A 20,838-nucleotide genomic window follows, 5' to 3' on the forward strand; every position below is an offset into this window, starting at 1 on the left:
CCTGCCACTGGAAAGCACCAGGAGACAAAGCACTTGCAATGCCTTTTTCAACATGTGCATAGAGCAGTCAGGCTCTTGCTCCTGCTTAAAACACGACGGAAATGACTTCTCTTATCTGCAAGTTGGGTGTTTGTGTTTCAGTCGTGGTGATGGGTACTGAAAGGGAATAGCTTCAGGGGAATCTCATGGCTCCCCTCTAGACAAGCGGGGCAGAGTTGTTCTTATATAATTTGACTTTGCTATGCCAGAATTGTAAACATCACGGAAAATGCCTGGCTGCAACAACAGGGTTGTGTGATTTGTCAGAGTTCCTGCAAGTGGAAAGGGGACCTTGTGTAAGTCGGATCTTCAGCTTCTCTGTTGTAGCTTTCATTAGGCATGTAATCATCATTTTTGTGCTCTCCAGACAGTGATTTCTGAATAAAACAAGCATGTAGGTATCTACTGCTTCATATTTTCTTGCTGCTGTCCTCAGCTGGAGTCCAGCTGACCCATCGGGCAGGATAGCTGGGTAGTCAGCCCTTGCAAATGCCTTTTTGAGCTGTCATTGCCTGTCACTTGTGACACTGATGGAGAGAGAAGAGTGAGCCTATGTAGATTTCCATGTAGGGTAATGTTCTGGTTTGCCTTTTGGCATCGTTTTTGTTGATGTTCCTGGTTTTGCTTTCTCCTTCTGCATCTGCTGGTGTGGGTATGGCACTCTCTGAAGGTGGACCAAAATGACCGGTTAGACAAGGCTGGTTTTGGGGGTGTCAGATTCCACATGAATAGCCTGTCACCTTGTGTGGAGGGTACAACATGTTGGTATCTGTTGTTCATGTAAAACACAGAGCTAAGCAAGATCTTCCTAGACCCAAACCGAGAATTTCCTACACCCAAATCTAGGGTGTAATACAGGAGTCCTTTATGATTGCCCCTGCTGGGTGAGCTGCTTGGTCATTTTGTGAACACTTGATCCTGCTCTCTGTGAATCTCTCCTTTGACTCCTTCTCCTTTCAAGTTGAAGGCTGTTTGTCTTTCCTTTTGAGGGAAGGTGAAAGACCTCATACTGATATCAAGAATGGCACGCGTTGCCTCTTTTGCCATCAGGTTTTTGTCTTCCAGCACTGGATGATGATGCTCTCACCCTTTCAACCAGCTAAGAAATCCTTGGGGGTTTTTTTTGTGCCAAGCTTCATGACAAAGCAACATTTTTGGAGTTTGGTTTGCAGACGTTTGCTGCTAAGAGTAAGATGCAAGGGAAAGCAATTGTCCAAGGAATAAGCTTACTGGCTGTTTCTTCCCCCACTGCAATCCTTTGCCCTTGAATACATCTCACATCTGTATCAGACTATTTGGGATAGGGCTATCTGCTCTGAAAGAGAACATTTTACAATAGAATTCACGTAAACACTTGTGAAATACAGTAATTGCCTTTAAATAGGGATAAATATTCAGTATTTATCCTACCCACCATTCTTCCTAATGAAAGCCATGCTTATTAAGCCCATAAACACCAAACAGGCAAGAGCTGGAGGCACGTCAGAGCCTGCGATTAGACGGAGCTGGGCAAACAGCAAAAGCAGTCTGGGGCCAGGACAGAAATAGGATCAACAAAGGCAAATGTGGAGCTATTTCCTTTGCCATTGAGTGATCTGTTGAAATGCAGGGTAGTTGGGCCACAGGTTTGCTGAAGATATCTGGGGTTCTTAATGGCTACAGCCTTTTCTAGGCCTGGTATAGGAGCCATAGAGCCAAATGTCTTGCTGCCAGCTGGGGTCAGAAGCAGATAGGTACAGAAAGACCTTCCAGAACTCCCAGGATGTGAACAGAATGATCCTCTTTCTGGTAATCAGTTTTTCTGAGATTTCTTGAGTAAGAGGTGTCAGAGGCCATTACATTTAATAGCCTTCATTGGCTCTATTCTTAGTTGACTTACATAGTTCTTTTTTATTAAAACTATTTTTAATCTTAAAACCTATTGCCCTGGTCTGTTGGTGCTTTAATTAAAGTGAACCATAAGCTGAATGCAAGTCAACAACATCATGTGCCTGTGAAAATGACTGTCATGGGACTGGGATGTGTTAGCAGAAATAACATCCTCAGGAGGCATCAAGGATGTAGTCCTCCTGCTGCTTGATGCTGATGAGAGCTTAGCAGGGATGCTGTGCCCAGCAAGGTGCTCCACTTCAAGCAAGGTTTGGACCTCATCCAGTCAGTCTGTGCAAGAGCAATGGGCTGTATTATTTATCTTTTTTTCTCCCTGGATGAGCCTCATCAGTAGAGACTGAAAGAGCTGGACCTATTTAGACTAGAAAAGATAGCTGCCTATCCTCAGCCTCCAAATATGCAAAGTCTTTGGTAAAGAGAAAGGGAATAGTTCATCATTAGCATCAGTAATAGGTTTGTAATACTTGCATTCTTCCCATTAATATGGCCAGAAGCACTGGGTATCGCTGGTTATGTTGTTTAGGAAAGGTCCAGTAGATTAAAAACACATTATCAGGAGCTGGGGAAGTAAATCATTCTGCCGGGGGTAGATTGGGGAACCCCTATTGCTCTGTCCTGTTTTCTCATGAATCAGAGGCTCCCTAAGGGATTTTTGTTTACCTCTATGCTGAATGAAAGAGGGAGGATGTAACTGCAGGAGGCAGAGCTGGTCTCTGCTGCAGCAAGTCCCCTGGGGCCACTAATAGCCAGAAAAAGCCCTGGCTCCAGCTGTGCAGAATCTCTGAAACGGTGTAGGAATTCCCATCACAGTGCCATCGAGAGTTGCTGGCATAATTTGTGATGAGTACAGCTGCTGGGATACAGCTAGACGTTGCCTCTGTTCAGTGAAGTACACCTAGAGGGAAGCTGGTCCTCTGTAGTGGCAGAGTGTGGGGGGAAGGAGCGGCAGGCAAGTATGGGTTATCCCATAGTCCAGATACCTTTATCCCTTTGTTTGCTACCTGGGCAAGCAGAACTGCCCGGCTGCTCCTCAGCTTTGCAAGGCTGCAAGCCCTGAAGCCTGGGGGAAATTAGCAGTCCTGCCTGACTACTCTTTCTGGTTGTGTTTTTGGAGGCTGGGAGCCCAAGTATTTAACAAAGTGTAATAATGTTATTTTTAGAGATTTGGCACTCTTTTTGTTGCATCTGTTGATCTACAGTTCAATTACGGCAGCCCCAGCAGGAATGCATATTTCAATAATATGTTCTCTGCCACTTTCTTTGACCTGCTAAATTGAATTGTAAATGGAGCGTGTCACAGCTCAGAAATCTCATTCATGGCCTTCTCTAACAAGGTGTGCAGAGAGCTGTTAGCCTAGTCTTTACAGTAATCAAGTAAGATATGTCTGAGATGTGCAATGACTTACTTGAGGAAGCATCTGGTTAACTATTGAAGCCTCCACAGCCGGAATGGCAGAAATATTTTTTTCCTTCTCTTACTTCAGACCCACCGCAGGGCATTAGACCCAATTTCTTACTTGTTCTTCCCATTTATTTATTCATTGGCACATGCCTCTTACGCAAGACCACAGCATGTTACCTAGGAGTAGTGAATCAGCCAGAACCTTTGCAGTGTTTATGAAGTGGCCAAGACTGGCTCAAATGGGTTGTGGTGAGAGACGATGCACCCTTCCAATCAGTCCATCTCCTGCCTGGAGAGGGCTGTGGCAAATGGAGAAAGTCGTATACCTTATGAGATTTTAAGTACTAAGCAAAGATGGGACAAGAGAGAAAGCTGAGGATGAAGACTAAAAAGCAAGAGCTGGAGAATGTGCTCAAGTGGAGTTTTGCACCAGATGTTCGTGCCTTGGTTAAGATGGAGAGATAATGAAGCCTTTGGACAGGTTACAAAGTACTGTGAGAGCTGACTGCACTGTGGAGTCCTGCAGACTGCTGCCTGCTCTCTGAGTTCACAAGTCATAAATCCAGCAGAGGGGTGAAAGCCTGATCCCTCTTCAGCCTCTTTAAGGTGATGGAATCGAAGCCCAGGCGTCTTGATTCTGTTCCTGATGTACATAAGGTCTGATATGTCAATATCTGCTAGTCAAGTGTATTGATTTGCTTGCTTAAATGCTTCAAATCCTTGGAGCGCAAGGTACTTTCCCTCTGTTATACCCCTCTGCAATACAAGATTCAGCTATTGGATGTACATTTAGCAGTGAAGGCTGATTGCATCCTGGACTGCAATAGTGACAGTGCAGCCAGCAGCTTGAAGGGTGGGGGTTTTATTCTCTACTACAGAGACCGCATCTGAGCACTCAGCCTGGCTTGGGGCTCTCTAAAACCAAGGCAGGCAATAACGGACAAAAGCAAGCCCAATGGGGCCACCAAACTGGTTGGAGCCTGGGAAATACAAGGAGAGGCTGAGAACTGGGGTTGTGCAGCAGGGGAAGGGAAGGGGGCATCTAACTGGGGTTGTGCAGCAGGGGAAGGGAAGGGGGCATCTTACGGCTCCCTACAGCTATCTAAGGAGTGGCTGTACAGAGGATGATGAATCTTGGCAAGGGGCAATGGACTGCAGCAAAGGAAATTCCAGTTAGACAGTAGGAAAGTTTTTCCCCATGAGGGTGGTCAAACCCTAGAGGAGGACCCAGAGGAGAGTGGGAATTTCCATCCTTGGAGACATTCAAACCTTGCTGGGACATTACCCTGAGCAACCTGACCTGAGCTGGCCTTCCTTTGGGTGGGAGTTTAGAGCAGTGTCTGCCAGAGGCAGCTTGCTTGCCTCACTTTTATCTTTAATGTTTATTGGGATCTGCATTTGACCTGTGACACTGCTATCAGAGCTAATGAGGTCAAAATCAAATGGGATGGAAAACGGTTCACACTTATGGTATACCAGTCACTGGTTTAAGGACTGTGCATTCACATACTGTGGGTTATGAAATTTTGTAACTTCACTGTAGGAACTAAGTATTGTGCACATTGACAAAACGCTCCAGCTGATATTTGTTCTTCATCTGCACTTCCTGGTTCTAATGGGTGCAGCTGGGAGATGTAGTCATTTTTCATCCTCAGAGATGATTTAATAACTTGCTTGAAGATTCTCTTTTGTTTGTTCGCATGAGGTCTGATTGGGTAATCTGGAAATGAAGGATCGTGCCATCAATTTTTCTTCTGTATTTACTAGATAAACATTAGCTTGCCTTCTTTATGCTCTAAGCTAATACTGATAAATGTTTGCAGGAAATTCATTCTTGAAAACGTCAGAAAATAGTGTAGTGAAGACTCATTAGTGAGCTCCTCATTGTATCCAGGAGTTAATTTAAACGACCTGAAAACACACTTGAGTAATGGTGGTGCTATGATTGGAGTTCAGCTCTAGTATTTGCTCTTGAGGTAGAGAGCAGTTATTTAAGACTGTATGGCCTTGAGCCTTCAACAAAATCCATTCATTGCTAAAAGCATGTGCCTGGGCTGGTGGGTGTTTGGGGACATGGGGCTGGTGTGCACTGCAGGGACATAAAATACCTTTTTTGTCTTGCTGTGTTTGTGAGTTTGAGGGCCTGGTTGTATTGGATGTGTCCATGAATGTTGTCTGAATGTAAAGCCTTCAGTACAGAGATTTACCAGTGTTTTGTGGGAAAATGATAAATATCTTATGGTGGGGAGATGGAGGTGAGATTCATCCATAGCTTGCTTAACTGCTCTGGTTAATGTAGCTTAGCTCGTCTGAAAGTGCTGCGTTTAAACTGCTAGGTGCTTTCTTCTGTGGTGGAGGGTTGAATTTAAAAGGAGTGATGGGAGGAGGAGTGTTGGGGCCATGAACAGAGGAGGGGTTCAGGGAGATCTCACCATAGCCCAAGGGAAGCCCGTGAGCATCTGTACATCTGATCTATGTGGAGCTGTGGAGGTACTGTTTGATGTTACCGCTTGCTTTACTGGTTTTGATGTATTTCTAACAAAGTTGAGTAAACCTGGCTTGCTCCTGGGTGATACCCTTAGACTTTTAAGCAGATCTGACCGGGGTGTATTAACCGAGCAGTCTAAAATAGCTGCTGTCTAGAGATGCTAGTGCTGGCAGGGCTCAACTAATATAGGGTGCTTTCCTCCAACTGTGGATGTGACCTGTGATAGGGAGAAGACAGAAGCCAACAGAGCATGATCCCAAGGCTGAGTTGTGTGCAAATAAACAGCAAATGAGATCGGTGACCAGGGTTATGGTAGCAAGCTGACATTCAAGAAGCTGAGGTCTGTCCCTGTCACTTGCCCATATCTTCAGCACGTCACATCGCCCCACGTCACATCATCCCACGTCACATCACCCCTCCAGATTTCTGAGTTTTCCTCTTTGACTTTTCTGTATAGCCTAGTTTGCATCTGCAGTTGTTCTAGTAGCATGGCTGGATGGGTAGAACTGGTGAGAGATGCCCACGTTTGAGCTTTGTTTGGGTTTTTTCTGTGTGTATGTGTGGTCAGATCCATGTGCTTGTTGTTCTCCATCTGCTTGTGTATGTCCTGACCGATGTGCTGCCAGGTTTTGGGAGGGCTCAGTCTCTTTGGTTTCCTCTGACCAGAAATTGCAGCATCAAGCTGAGATGCCCTTCAGCAAGAAATTGCTTTAAAATATATTTCCTATAAAGGACTTCTGTTTTTCACAACTGGAATTTTTTTTTTTTTAAATCAAAATAAAAGGTGGGGGGGGGGGGGGGGGGAAGACATTGCAAAAAGCTTCTTCTCTAGTTTGATTTTTATTTACTTATTTATTTTTAATGAATGAACAGGAGGTTTGCTGTAATCAGGAGACAGAGAATGGGTAGTGTCCATCATGAAGACTGAAACCCATGAATTCCCAGAGGCGCTTTGACTTGAACAAGAGCCCTCTTCGTGTCGGATGACTGGCAGTTCCAGAAGCCAGCCTGTCTCTCCGATTGCTCCTTCAGTTCCAGCTGGGGAGTGCCAGCTATGCTAGGAGAGCTTCTCCAGCAGGCACATCTACCACCTCACATGGCATGCTGTGGTCATGCTCCAATGGTGGTTCTGGCAGAGGTGCTGGAGAGAGCGGAGTGGAAGCTGGGACTGTTCAGCACCCCTTGTACACAAAGTTATTGTGAAAATCCTCTTTGGTCATGGGGAATGGAGGTGGAGCATTCTGCTATTAATGTTGGTGGAAAGAGACCCATGGGCTGGTGGGAAGATATTAACGCTATAGAAAGTGAGAAGATAGCTTCAGAGGCTCTTTATATAGCCAACAAAAAGGGCCAGCTTCTTTCAGAGCAAAATGTAGATAATTTAATTGAAACCTTTGTTTGGAGCAAAGCTTTGGTTGACTACATGGAGACCACTATAGCCTTATTTACGCGTAGATAATAATTCTTGTCCAAGGTAGCTATAGAGAAATACACTTTCTATTTTTTTTTTTTCCCCCCTGTAGAGCAACTTCCTTCCACCATTTTTTCAGTAGCAGGTTATATTTATTAGAAACAGGCTTAATGTCTCTGACCACAGAAACCTCTGACCAGAACATAGATTCTATCAGCAGATGAAACGGAAAAATAATTTTAACTAACTTGTTAGGTTGGATTATGCTGCACAATGTGTATTATAACTCGGTGTTAATGTGGAGAAGTGAGTCAGATGTGTTTCTGGCTCTGGTTTGTGCTGACTTTTCTAAACATGGGACCGTTTGGATTTGGAAAGCCAACTATTTTAAGAGGAAGGTTGAAAAAATACATATTTAAAAGCAGGAAGGGGATCTTTGAATAGTTTGGCAGAATAAACCTTGGTTCTGCTTGAAGCAGCAATCGGGCAAGGAGGGAGTCTGCTCTACCAATAACATTTAACGACGAGTGATTTCCTGGTGCAGTGTGAAATACAAATTAACAGCCAAGAAGAATGCAGAATTGAAAGAGAACTCAGTTTATCAGTTTTCCTGAAATAATGAATCTAGCAATAGAAGATTTTTGGTTCAAAGCCAGAGTGCAAGGAAGTGAGTTGGAGTTTTTCTATTGATTTTAGTGGGCTCGTCTAATCCTTTTGCTGCCCTTCAGCCTCCCTGCCGTCATGCTGCCTTTCTGGGTGGTAGCAAATGCTACCTGTCTTTCCTGTCTTTGCTCTTCAAATAAAGGCTGAGTTTTTACAAAGTGGTCTGTGGTGAAGGGCTCTTTTTTTTTTTTTTTTTTTTTTCCCCCCCGCTTTTTTTTTTTTTTTTGTTCCCCTCTTTGGTGGGTGGTTTAAAACTTTTTGCTTCTTTTTCTAACTGTTAGTGATCTATATTGATTTGAGGCCCTCCAGGCTAAGGGGGCTTTAAGTCTGAAGGAAATCAACAGCTGTTTCTCCCTCTCTTTTGCGTTTTGCTGTTTGAGCCCCTCTTTCAAAAAAAACTGTATTCTGTTTTATTGAATGCTCTTAAAAGACCAATGCACCTGTAGAGCCGACTCACTCGAATTGTGAATGCAGGTTTGTTCTTGCCTTCTTTTAAGCCTCCTTATGCTCTCTGTGCAGGGTTTTCATGGGGCATTGGAAAAGAAAATGATAGTACCCCACTTGCTGCACTTGTCTGACTTAACCTACTGTTTTGTGGAAGAAGTTTGTTTCCTCTGACTGATTTCAACGGTCACTTAGTGTCAAGTTGTTAACATTTTCTGCCTTTTATCCTTTTAAAGAAAATATCTTTTAATCAGGAAAAGACATCTGCTTTGTTGTGCATCTCCTCACTTCCATGCAACCACAAACTCACCCCTATATATAAGGGTCTTTCAGAGGCCCATTAGGTGAAATCTTGCTCACTGTGGTTTCAGCTGCTCTGGGAGAGCTTTGGGAACATACTGCTACAGAAGGTTTGATGTGAGTGTCGGTGCAATCCTCATGGTTGGATGTGAATCAAAAGGGGGACTGTAAAAAAAAAAAAAGTTTCCATCTGTGAGCTGCCATAGTTAGCTGTACTGGTATAAACTGGGGCAAGCTTGCAGCAGCATAATAGCAACGGCATTTGACTTCCTTCACCGGAAAGCTTCTAGGGATGCACAAGTTGGAAGGGGCCCAACTTTGCCCACATTGATTGATTGCTGGACTGTTGTTGGCTATGAGCTAATCCACGTAGGAATGGAGCCCTAATCATCCAGCACTGGCATTTCCTCCTACCCGTTCACGCTTCAAAGCAGGCTTCTCTCTTATTTTCACACACACATGTGCTCGCCCCCCCCCCCCCCCCCCCCCCGTTCATTTTGAAACTGTGTTGCTTGTGGGTGCCAGAGAAGATGCTGGAGGTGGTGGGTTTGTTTTAGACAGGAGCATTTTAAAAATCCTCCTGCATTTTCATCCCAAGCCAGGAGGCGCATCTCAAGACTGCAAGTCCTGCTGCTCGCTTGGGATGAGCTGACAGAGATCTCCAGCAGCAACTGTAGGTGGAGGAGGGCATTTCAGGACTAGTGTCAGCTGGGGTGACTCCAACAATTTCAGTGAAGGCAAATGCTTATGCTTTCCTTCATCCATAGGCTGCTAGCAGCTCATCTAGCTCTAGCCTTGGCTTTAATGGAGCAGACCTTGAGCCAACTGTACTTGCTCTCCCTTCTGAAAATGCAGCCTTCTCCTCCAGCTGGGCACAAAGAAAAGAGCAAGAGGGGCAGCTTAGCTCATTCCACAGCATTTTGATGACCTTTGGGAATATACCTGGTAATAAATAAGCAATTTAATGTGATACCGCATGTGGTACCTCTCTGTTTTGCCTGCATGCCCCAGACAGGGCTTGGGACACATTTCCTGACAGACTCAGCTTAATTATCAAAATATTTAAACCTCAGGAAGAGGGGCATGTGTAAATGCTGTGATAGCCGCTTCTGATCAACGGAGTCTCACCCTGGGCAATCTTAATTCTAAGATCTTCAACGTTCCTTCTCTCTGTTCCAAGTCCAACTCACACTCTGTTTAGATCCTGATGTTGTGCTGATCTGCTTTTTGGGAAGATAATGGGCAATTTGGTGGTCTAAAGGCCTGATAAAGGTATGTCAAGTCAGTTATCAAATGGACATGGTTCTGGCTTCTCTAGAATGGCACAGCATTGCATTGTATTCGCGCTATAATTCAGCAGGGAGTAGCTGTGGCAGAGAAATGTGCATTAGCTGTGCACGTGGCTAGTTTTGGCAGAGGATCACTTTCTAGTGACAGCCAAGGAACCTCCACTAAAGAAACTTTTGAAAAAGCACAGATTTTTTTGGTTGAAGAATTTTTTTGGTTTATAAATGGTATCACACACAGAGATTTCTTCCAGCATATGTGTGATCAGCTAGAATATAGAAATGAGTGAGAAATATCATCGCTTCTAATACAGCAAGTTTAACTAAATTGAAACAATCCTTGTAGGAGGGTTAGGTGGAAGTGTGTACGTAGATGAACTTCACGGTATCTCCTACAGATCTTACAGGAAATAAAATAATCTTCCTGAGCCTCTGTTTTCCTGCCAGGTGGTAAATAATGCTGCGACGTTCGTCTGGGTTGGGTAGTTGCAGCAATAGAGGTTGGTGCAGACTTCAGCTAACCAAAACTAATCTCCAAGTTGGAGACATCTCTTCCATGCTCTGTGATATAAATTTCAGGGCTGTTTCAAACAAGTAAGATTAAAACTTGCAGCACAAGAGCAGGTAAAATGCGTGAACCAGCTTGACAGTTGAATCACAAACTGGCTTTTTCTGTGGCAAATTCCTTTAGCTTTTTTTCTACCCCACCCCATCCCTTACTTTGGAGCTGGTTGTGTTCCCACCTGACACAGGGTGGAGATTGGGGATGCACAAAACTGGTGGAGAATGTGGATGAAATGCTGATATGTTTGTTTGGGATTTTTAAAGAATTTTATAATTTTAAAAAATTGCTGGCAAACTGCAACTTGGTAACATGTCTCAGTCTTAACTTTTTTTCCCTTTTGTGGCTCTTCTGATTCTGTCTGTAGATACTCTTGGAGTACGAGATCTTATTCCCATTGCTACAGGTGGCTCCACAATAGATCTGAGATCACAAGCACAGTGGTATGTTTAAGATGCCTGGTTTTGAAAGTGCTTCTGCAATGAAAAATCTTCAACCCATGCCTAATCCTTTTAAATAGTCTTACTTCAAAGTTACTTATCTTATTTTAATTGATACTTTCTCCATCCTTCTTTGGGCTGTGGCCATCTCAGTGGATGTGCTCCGCAAAGACTTTGTCTGCATGCTGGTTGGCTTTTGAGGTTAACCAAGCACATGGTACATGTCCTCTCTGGCCATTTAGCTGGAGAAAAAGGGTGGCTTTTCATTTATTGCTTTCTTTTAAAATTAGATGTTAGTATAATGAGGTTAATACTACTTTGTGCCATTCTGTAAGACGTGGCTACATCGGCATTAGCAAGTAGGGTGGCCCTGGAGATGTTTGTGGAAGGAGGTAGTTGGTGCCAAGATTCTGACATCCGTGGCCCAAGCATTTGGGAGGTGGTGGTGGCGTAGTCACTTAGGACTAGCTCTAATTGGGTCTTGTGGACCAAGTGTCCGTTGGTAGTGCTTGGTGGGGTTCATCTGCAGGGTGATACTAAGTAATGTGTGAGCTGAGTGTGTTTAAGCGTAGTGCAAGTAGTTGGTAACTAGTGAGCATGTCCTCTTATCTCAGTGTGAAGAGGGAGAAGCTGAAAGGCGGGGAAGGGGTTTTTTTCTAGAAGAAATGCCAAAATTGTTCGTGCTGACGTTCTTCTAAAATCTCATGGAGCCAAAAATATGGATGTTTTTTCAAGCATCTTCAAACTTTCTAGTGGTTCTGCCCGAGTTCCTGTAGGTGAAGTGGCACTGTTTTCCCCACCTACTTGTGGCTGTGCTTGAGTGATCAGGATGACTGATTTTAAGTGTTTATTTTTGGCAGTAGAGGCTTGAAGCTGTTGCACGCTGCAGATTTCACCTTGCTTTGAAGCATATGGGAGCTTGCAAAGTAGGGGCCTGTAAAGCTCTTCTGATGAGGGGCTGTTGGAGGGAGGTTGTACAGAACCTGGGCTAAATCCAGTATATTGTGCATGTAGGTCAGATTCGTGTAGGCTCAGGTTTTGGTTCAGTTTGTGCTGAATAGCTTCAGTGGTGCTGGGAAGATGTTCCCTGTCCTTCTGAAAGCCCACCCAGACTTGTGTTTGAACTCACTGAATTATGTCGAGCCTTAAGGAATTTAGCTGGGTTTTCACAAAATCAGCCAGGCAAATATTCCTGGCAAGTACACCATCAAGGACAGACCAAATATAGCTTTTGGAGAGCTTGACACAAGCTACGCTACTTGCATGTAAATGGGGACACACATACACACAGAAAAAAAGCCCAAATACGTTCTGAAAAGTTTTTCTTGGCTTGTTTATCAAATCAGTGTCTAGTGCATGAATACTGTCATAGCCTGCTGAAAGGGTTAGCACTCGCTTCCTCCTAGGGAATTTTGGTGGGATGGGGTGAACGCGTGAGTGGGTTTTGGTTTGGGTGTTTTGTGTAATCCAGATGTTCCGTGGGATCTGAGACTTCTTGGTTGGAAAGGGTTGGTTTAGCGGTGCAGTGGTGGTTGGCGTCAGGGAGGTTCATCGTGGAGAGGTGTTGTAGCCTTGCTGCTGCATTTAGTTCTGGAGAAGGCCAGCGTTGGCTGATGTAGATGCTGTGACTGGCATCCTGCTACCAAAGGCAGGGTGTTTTGTGGGAAAAACCCCATTCCAGCCTTAGTGCTTTCCCTCCAGCAGCTCAGCTCTGCATATAGATGCAGTTCTGGGCGTGAGGTGAAGAGATTGTAGTCTCCAAACTCCTGGCAGAGCAGTTTGGCCATGTGGTTTTGAATGTACTTGGTGATTGCACTGTAGAAGTCCCTTTTACCACCTCCTGGTCCTTTTTGCCCCGTTTATCTGGAACACCAAGCCCTTCATGGGACTTACACACCTGCTTGGTAGAAGTTGGCTAACAAACAAGCTGAGCTGAAAAAAATGTTTTAACCATAACCCCAGTCAAGAATTGGGAACTTCTAGCAGAAAACATAAATTCCAGTGCAGCAAAAATTAAATAATTCTGACCCTTTTTATTGCTTTCTCTTTCTTTTGGCACTTTTTATAAGCTGGAGCATAAAAGGATGAGCTGTACCACAGGACTGGTATCCAGGGTGATGCATGATGGAAAATAGTCAATACACAGTTAAGCAAATGGCTTCAGCTCTTAAGATGGAAAGGAAGGGCAAAGAATAGCAATGTTTCTTGTATCACTAAAAGAGTTTATATTGGTTGCATTGTTTTGCATAATTGAAAAGCCATGAGACAGTTCACTAGAGAAAAGGGCATTTTCAAGAGAGATAAATGTTGTGCTCAGGGTCTAGAAGGAATTTATAGTAGTAGAGTTGCTCGTACACTTTTTCAATTTTCCTTCCTACTTGCTCATTCTGGGAAGAGAGGGTTCATTTGAATATTTTCCATAAAGAATTTATTTCAGTGTTTTGTTCCAGACTGGATGCTATTTGAAATGGAAACATGTGTGGACTGTTTTAATGCCTGCAGATTAAAACCAACAAGGACCACGTGGAAATGGTCCTGTTTTCTTGCAACACTGTTCTCTTTATGGATGTCCTTGTGGTTTAGGATTTTACTCATGCTATTGGAGCAGGTCACTGAACAGATGTTTTAGGGATTTGGGGGGGGGGGGGATGCATGTGTGTGTAGTGTTATTTGAAACATTCATGAAAACTGAATGTTGGTGCAAATCTTTCATCCAATGCTGGTGTAGTCTCTCCTCTTGTCATATTATTTGCAAAAATATTTGCATATGTGGTGGTGGGAATAAATGTTGCAGATGGGTGGTTTAGCTCTGCAGGATCTGAGTGCCCTGGGGGAAGGAGTAAGGGTTTATATGTCTGTGTTGTAGTTATTTGAGCTGAACCCATGGGAGAGTAAGATGCCAATTTGCCTCTCTCGCATGTGAATGGAAAAGTAAAAAAAAACCACCCCAAGCCACCAAACCTTCAACCAAACAAAAACAGCAGTTCTGTATCCAGAAACGCTCCCTTGTTCCACATGCTTTGAGAGCTGGAGAAATGCTGTCCCAGCCCTACGTAAGATGGGTCTATGTAAGCAGCCCCTCTGCCCAGAGCTGGGAATAAGGGTTGCATCTCCCACCTGCCCCAGGGAAGCAAGGATCTGAAATCTGCCCTTGGAAATGTCTAGTTACTCCATCCACTCTCAACAACTTCTAGGTGAGATGTGGGGCAGCACTGGCCCTCAGATGGGATAGTATTGATGTTGGCTTCTTTTTCCATTCTCAGTGGGAGTGCCTCTGGTTCCTCATCCTCACCTCGTCCTTCTTCCTGACTTTGGTCTGGTTTTACTTCTGGTGGGAAGTTCGCAACGACTACAATGAAATCAACTGGTGAGTAGAGTTTCCCCATTGCAGAGGGGCAGACCCTTCAGTTTGGCTGCCATCATGTGCCTCTGGGCTGGATGTGTTTGGGTCCTTCAGATGGAATTGTTAATGACAGTAAAGGGAGAGTGAGCTGGGAAGTGAGGGTGAAGGAGGGCTGCTTCTGCCTGTCTTCACTAATAAATGTTGTATGTCCTCACGTGTCTATTGCGTGGCTGTAACGGAGTGTGGGGTAGGTGTGCTCCCCCGTGAATGGCATGCAAAAACAAAGATGGTGCTGGAATCGTGTAGAAGCTTTTCGGTTGGTTTTTGTTTGTTTGTTTCTATGGTTGGCTGATTTTAGAAGTGGCTGAGCAATTTGACTGCAACTTTCCAGAAAATATAAATGACAGGAATTCAGCCTGAAGCAGACATGGGTGTGGAAAATTTTGCAAAGTTGGAAGGAGCCGACAACAAGCTTTCCAGTGGGATGTGCTGGGGAGTTTTGGGTGTTGCCAGCTAACCCCAGTGCTGGAAATGATTCTTTCTTTTACTACCTCAGCAGCATCTTGAACATTTTGACAGTACCTTGGGCTCTCTTCTAACGAAACTGCATTGACATCATCTTCTTGTCAAAGATAATATGTAAACTGGATTTTAAAATACAGTGGATAGTTGGTCCCTTAAATAAATCACCTGCTTTAGATGCTGAAGTTGCGTGAGGGAGAGTGTTTACTAATGTAATGATGTGAGCTGTCTCCTCCCAGGAGTGTGTTTTTTCCTCTTTGCTCAGACCCGTGCTTTAAGAACTGAAACCATCACCATTGCTCTTGATTATTTATAATACTAGCATGGGAAGAATGCCTTTTTTTAAAGGATATTTAAAATTCCTCTTTTTTTGGTTTGTGTTTTTTTTTATACCTTCAGTAAAAAACATGAACTCTCCTAATCCCTCCAGTGCAAAACAAAATCTGTTTTAGCTTGAAGTTGAGAATGGGCTTTAAAAAAAAAAGAAAATCATGCAGAGATGAAGCAAAGCCCTGGGAATGCTGTGAATGAGCATTGTGGCTGTAGTGCTGAAAAGTTTTGGATTCCCAAATATTTTTGCAGGAATGAGGTGAGATGTGCAGGTCTGCTCTGGATCCAACAGGTATTGGGCTTTAAAATGCTCATGCATGCTACCTGCAGACCAAAGCCCCTTTCCTCTGCTATGCAACCCCGTGTGCACAGGGTGCTATAAGCAATTCTGGATTGACAGCGCTGGAAAAGCAAGCCTTCTCGTGCACAAGAGCCGTGGAAGAGGCTCTTTGGATGCGAAATAGCAGGGCTACATCTGTTCAAGCATTGCCATTCAGTGCTGAAAATGGGTCAGTGCTTTGTATGTGCTGTAACCCCAGTTAGATCCCTGCTCTATGCTATGACGCCAGAGGTCGAGGAGAACAGCAGGGTTTCTGAAAAACAGCCTGAAATGCTTCAGAAAGACTGGGAGGAAGGATGATAACATGGGGCAGGGTTTTAATCATGGCCGTGCTGATTCCAAACAGAGAGGAAATTTCCAGTGGGTCCATTCAGGCTGATCCTGGCCCTCTTCCCTCCCAGCACAGATGTGTGGGCTCCATTAAACCAGAAGAGGTTTCAGCCAGACAGGGTGTAATGGAGATGAAAGCATAATTTTGGTCCCAACAGTGCTGTGAGCCTGTTCTGATAAGGTGTAGTGGGGTCCTGGCTCTTAGAAACCCCGTCTTTGATGTTCCTCAATGGCTATTACTTCTGGGTCATTTTTGTGGATAAAATTTCTTTGCTACTTGTTTCTGTGCCTGCCTTTCTGCTCCACTGACTTAATTGCCAGCCATGACCTCTGTCGGACTAGAAGGAGGACTCAGGGGGGGCATATTCCATCTCTGCACAGGACTTAGCACACCAAGATATTGGCAGGGGCTCCCTGGAGGAACTGGGACAAAGAATTGCTGTCATGTTGGTATGATGCACTGCTGAGCTTGTTCCTGCCCTCCAGAGCTCATCCTTGTAAGCTTTCCTTTCTCGTGCCATGTGCAGGCAACTACACTGAAGTTCTTCAACCTGTCCCACCATGGCAGGGGAAGGAAGGTTGGAGGCATCTGTCAGACCAGCCCCTTAAAGGAGGACTATTGCCAGCAGTAGATCAAGTTGACTGAAGTCTTGAAACTGTAGGACTTGTGCCAGCACTGCACCGCCCTCTGTGAGGAGAAGATTTCCCAACCCAAACCTCCAAGGGCCATTTCCCCTGTGACAGTGTCTGTCACTCCTGAAAAGTTTGATTTCAACATTTTCATAACTGTCTGTTAGACAGCATAGTTGGCAATCAGGTCATCTTACAGCCTCTTCTCTGTAAGACTGAACTAGTCCAACTTCTTCAGGCTTTCCTAGCAAACTGTGTTCCCCGGGTGCCTCATCGTCTTGGTTTGGTAGTTCTCCATTGGACCCTTTCCACATCCTCCTTGAACTAGGAGGCCCAAACCAGGGAGGGCACTGTGGGGGTGGTGCCCCCTCACCAGTGCTCAGCAGAAGGGATAGCAACTTCCCTTGGTCTGCTGGTGACACTTCTCTTAAAGCCACCCAGTGTGTGGTTGGACTTAATCACAGGTGGAGGCACCCTGTTGGCTCATTCAACCTCACATCTTCTATTTCCCCAGGTCCTGCTCGGCGGAGTTATTAGCATGCTAATGTAAAGCTTCATTATTCTAGTTGAAACTGCAGTGTGCTGCAATACCTCTCTTCTGTGTCCTTTAGATTGAAATGGTACTTGAAACCTGGATTCATTAAGATGTTCTTTGTTTCGTAACCCAGATGTGCAGAGCATTGCTAAGTGCGGCTGAGCAGCTGCTAGCAGAGACCAACAGATGAGCATAGCAAATGCTGCCTGAGTTCAGGCAGTGGTTTTGGGGTCCAGCAGCGAATGCATCTAGCTGTGTAAAAACAAACTGACTTAATTAGATTGTGGCAGTGGTAGGGTTTACCTACCTGAAGGTGGGGGGTTGGCCTTTAAACTTGTAAAGACTTAGGGGACTACTCTGGGATTGCAGTGGGCTTCAGAAAGACAAGGCAGAATTATAGCTCGGCATGTGTTGCTGCAGGCTTTTAACCTTTTTCAGTGAGGCTGACTATGCAATGAGGTCCTTGTCAGTGAAAGGGCTTTGTGCCTTTTAAATTTAAGTAAATGCTTTCTTTAGTTTACTGCTTCAGGCATTTCACTTTTTGGTGTCTATACTTAATGGCATTATACTTCAGATCTCCGGTGTGTGAGGTTATGTGCTACAACAGAAAGCTCAACATCAGTTAATGAAGGATGTGGGAGATGCTGTAATTTGTGAACCTGGCTGTGTTCCCTCTTGGAGCAGGGCTATAAATGCAAGTCTGTGTAGCAAATTTTTTTGTTCCTTAGTTCTGGAGAAGGCTTATCTGGTTCATAACTACCATGGAAACAGCTTTTTAAAACAGCCATTTGCACATCAGGTGAAGACCTGACTCTGAGGGCCATTTGAAGGGACATCAGAGCAAAAAATTGATTGTATTAAAGATGAGCTAAGGAAGCTCTTGGTGGTGGTATTGAGCAAGGACTTCAGAGAAGCCCTCTTCTCTTTCTTCCCTCTTCTCTACTAACAGCATGTCTGAATCCCTCTGGATCCCTTTTATGTCTCTTTGAATCCCAAAGCAGAACCTGGACATGGGTCATGTATGTTTGAGCTCAAGGATTTGCTCTCCGGATCTTCTGTGGGAGTTCTATTCCTGCACAGAATAGATGAGGCAGTTGCCAGACCAGAGTTTGTGGCTTAGGAACGATGCTGGATTTGAGTGGTGGGAGGGAGGTTGAATCTTTGACCTGCTTGCATGCAGCATTTCAGTCTGTTGTAACCACAAAAAAGCAACAAAAACCTCAGGTGCTCACCTTGGCCAGTCCGTTGAATGAGCTGGTGGGTAGGGCAGAAGAAGGCTAGTGGGACCGTTTGACCTGAGACCCACATTGTCAGCTGTTGGAGAAGCCCAAGGTCTACTGTGTTATGGAATCCCTTCATATCGTGAGGTCTGTCTCAACTGAGCCTTCTGGAATATCTGCTCAGGTGTGTCCTGAACCTGGTTGCTCCTCCTCAGCAGGACTTAGGCCTGAGATAGGCAGGTCAGGGTGGGCTTCGTGTGGTCCTTGCATTGAGAGAGAGAACACAGCAGCCCGGCGCTGCTCCAAAGCTTGTGTTTCTGCTGGGTGTGTGTGAGCAGTACTGCTGCGTCATCCACCCTGAAACCTTCTTGTCCTTGCTGTACCAGGGGATTTACATGGAGAGAAAGTTAACCCCAATCCAAGTCAATTTAGTGATGTTTTTTTCTAAGAATCCAGTGGAAAAAGTTTTAATCCAGGTCAGGCTTGAACTCTCCACAGCAACATTAATTTTTCTCCCCTGTCCTTAGTACTAATTAGTTCTATATTGTATTTATTAGTCTACAGGCACATGGGACAGGATTGGATCTATCATTTAGGCAAACATCACCACAAGTGGGGATACTTTTATCTTGTTTCTAGGGTGTGTTTTTTTTAAAAAACCTCAAGCACTGATCCTGTATGGTTTTGTTGGTTGTTTGTTTTTTTCTCTCCAGTGTCACATTGTTGCTGTTTGACATAATTGTCCAGTTCCTCTCTACAGAGTTAATTTCCCATGGGGGATCAAAGCACAAACGTTTTGAGTTTTTATTTCAGAGTGACTTGTGCTTTTTGCTGCCTGTGTCTCATCTGTACAGTAGGAACAGAAAGACAGACCCATTTTCTAAAAAGTTTTGTCTGATCCCAGTGAAGTTGTTACAGTGCTGAATCTCTTCGTAATCTGTACTTCACGCTTGTCTTTCAGGTTTTTATATAACCGAATGGGATATTGGAGTGACTGGTCCATTCCAATACTTGTAACAACTGCTGCTGGCTTTACGTACATTACAGTGTTATTGGTGAGTAGAATAAAATGCCATTTTCTAGAGGTTTGTGTGTTTGTTTTTAAAAGGGCATGAACTTCTCAGTCCACCTATGGCTTGAACAATTTTTTTTCTGGAAGTGATTTCTCTCTCTTTCCTTCCCCTGTGCCTTAAGTTGCCTAAAATAAATAGAAAGTGAAAAATTGCATGGTCTTTGACCTCAGATGATGAAGAGCAAAGACAGAGACTTTGATACCAGTGATGCAGTTGGCCTGAGGAGGAATACAGCTCTTGTTTTGCATAGTTTCCACTTTGGTGTGTCTGCCAGTTGCAAGTGCAAGTTGTTTCCCCCCACCCTGGGGTGCTGGGACCTTCAAGGTGATGTCCATTCCCGTAGCATGCTGGTCCCTGGCCCCATGTAGGCACTGCTTCCTGCAGTCCCAGAAGCTGTGTATCCATGGACCAAAGTCTCAGCTCCCTGCCTCTCAGAGGTCAGTGTCTTTCCCTTCATATCCTTGGCTTTGGAGAAGATCTGTTTGTACAACTGAAATAGGTGGTGTCTGCTGGACCATCTTCCTGCCAGCCCTGTTTTCTGTCCTGGCCTCTTTGGTTATCTTTTTGGATGACGATGATGTTCCTGCGTGTTCAAACACTTAAAGGTTGTGTTGTGCCTATGTCTGACATTTGATTTCTTCCTCCCAGATACTAGCACTATGTCACATAGCTGTGGGACAGCAGATGAATCTGCACTGGCTTCACAAGGTAAATAGCTCTTCTCATCTTGGAAGGGAGCAAGATCTCAATAAAACGGGAGTCTAAGAAGCAGGCGGTGTATGTGGCACACACTTTCATGGGCGTTTTGGGAGGAGCATAAATTGTAGATATCTGTGGTGCATGTGTCCTCGGCTCAGAGGACTGAGCAAATTGCACAGCAGGGGCAGCCAAAGCACGGGGACTAAGACCTTGGTGAAATGCTTTGGGGTCCCTGCTGACAGGGGGTCTAGTGCTGGAGACTGAGAAACACCAGGCCATTAGAGAAACCCGACTTCAGTCTCTGCTCAGCACGGTACTCCATTGTGAACCTCTCTGGTGCTCCTTTCTGTGCTGAACCCAGCCCTGGAAGAGGGGCTGAGCAGATATGAAGTTGTTCTGCACATGCTTGGAGGAACTGATGGGAAAAGCCTTGGGAGGAAGATGTAGGTGTTAAAACTGGGAGAGTGCAAAGTGCAGGTTGTGGTTTGCTGGAACCCAAGGAGGTCCTGATTTATACATAAAGCAGTTTGGAAAACATTGCAGTGAAATATAAGTGGAGATGCAGATCTGACGTTTAGAGCAGAGAAGGGGAGAGGAAGGATATGCAGCAAGCTGCCGGAGAAGACAGTGCCAAAGAAAACTGCTTGGCAGGATTCAACTGTAACTGGCAATCTGCTAATAGGTAATTAAGGGACCAGTCCTGAATGTGCTGATACACATCTCCTCCTGAAACTGGTTGTACTGCATGTGACAGGGTCTTGAAAGATCAGAGCCTGAACAGATGTACCACCCCCTAGGACAGGGAAAGCACAGACCACCTCACCTTCTCCTTGGGGGCTTTTTTTTTTTTTTTTTTCCCCTAGAAATGCATAAATTATGCTTCCTTGGAGG

At 44.7% G+C, this 20,838-nt stretch overlaps 1 protein-coding gene across 5 annotated transcripts in view; it reads left to right on the forward strand.

Moving 5' to 3' along the window:
- The window catches only part of GDPD5 (glycerophosphodiester phosphodiesterase domain containing 5), a 190,774-nt gene that overhangs the window by 111,271 nt on the left and 58,665 nt on the right, over positions 1-20,838 (forward strand). For all 5 annotated transcript variants that reach the window (XM_037376789.1, XM_037376786.1, XM_037376785.1 and 2 more), the window contains 3 exons: positions 14,189-14,292; positions 19,137-19,230; positions 19,897-19,956. In XM_037376789.1, coding sequence (XP_037232686.1) covers positions 14,189-14,292; positions 19,137-19,230; positions 19,897-19,956 — 258 coding nt within the window. The remainder of the gene's footprint in view (positions 1-14,188; positions 14,293-19,136; positions 19,231-19,896; positions 19,957-20,838) is intronic.

This window comes from Falco rusticolus, chromosome 2 (genome assembly GCF_015220075.1).
Source record: "Falco rusticolus isolate bFalRus1 chromosome 2, bFalRus1.pri, whole genome shotgun sequence".
Lineage (NCBI taxonomy): Eukaryota > Metazoa > Chordata > Aves > Falconiformes > Falconidae > Falco > Falco rusticolus.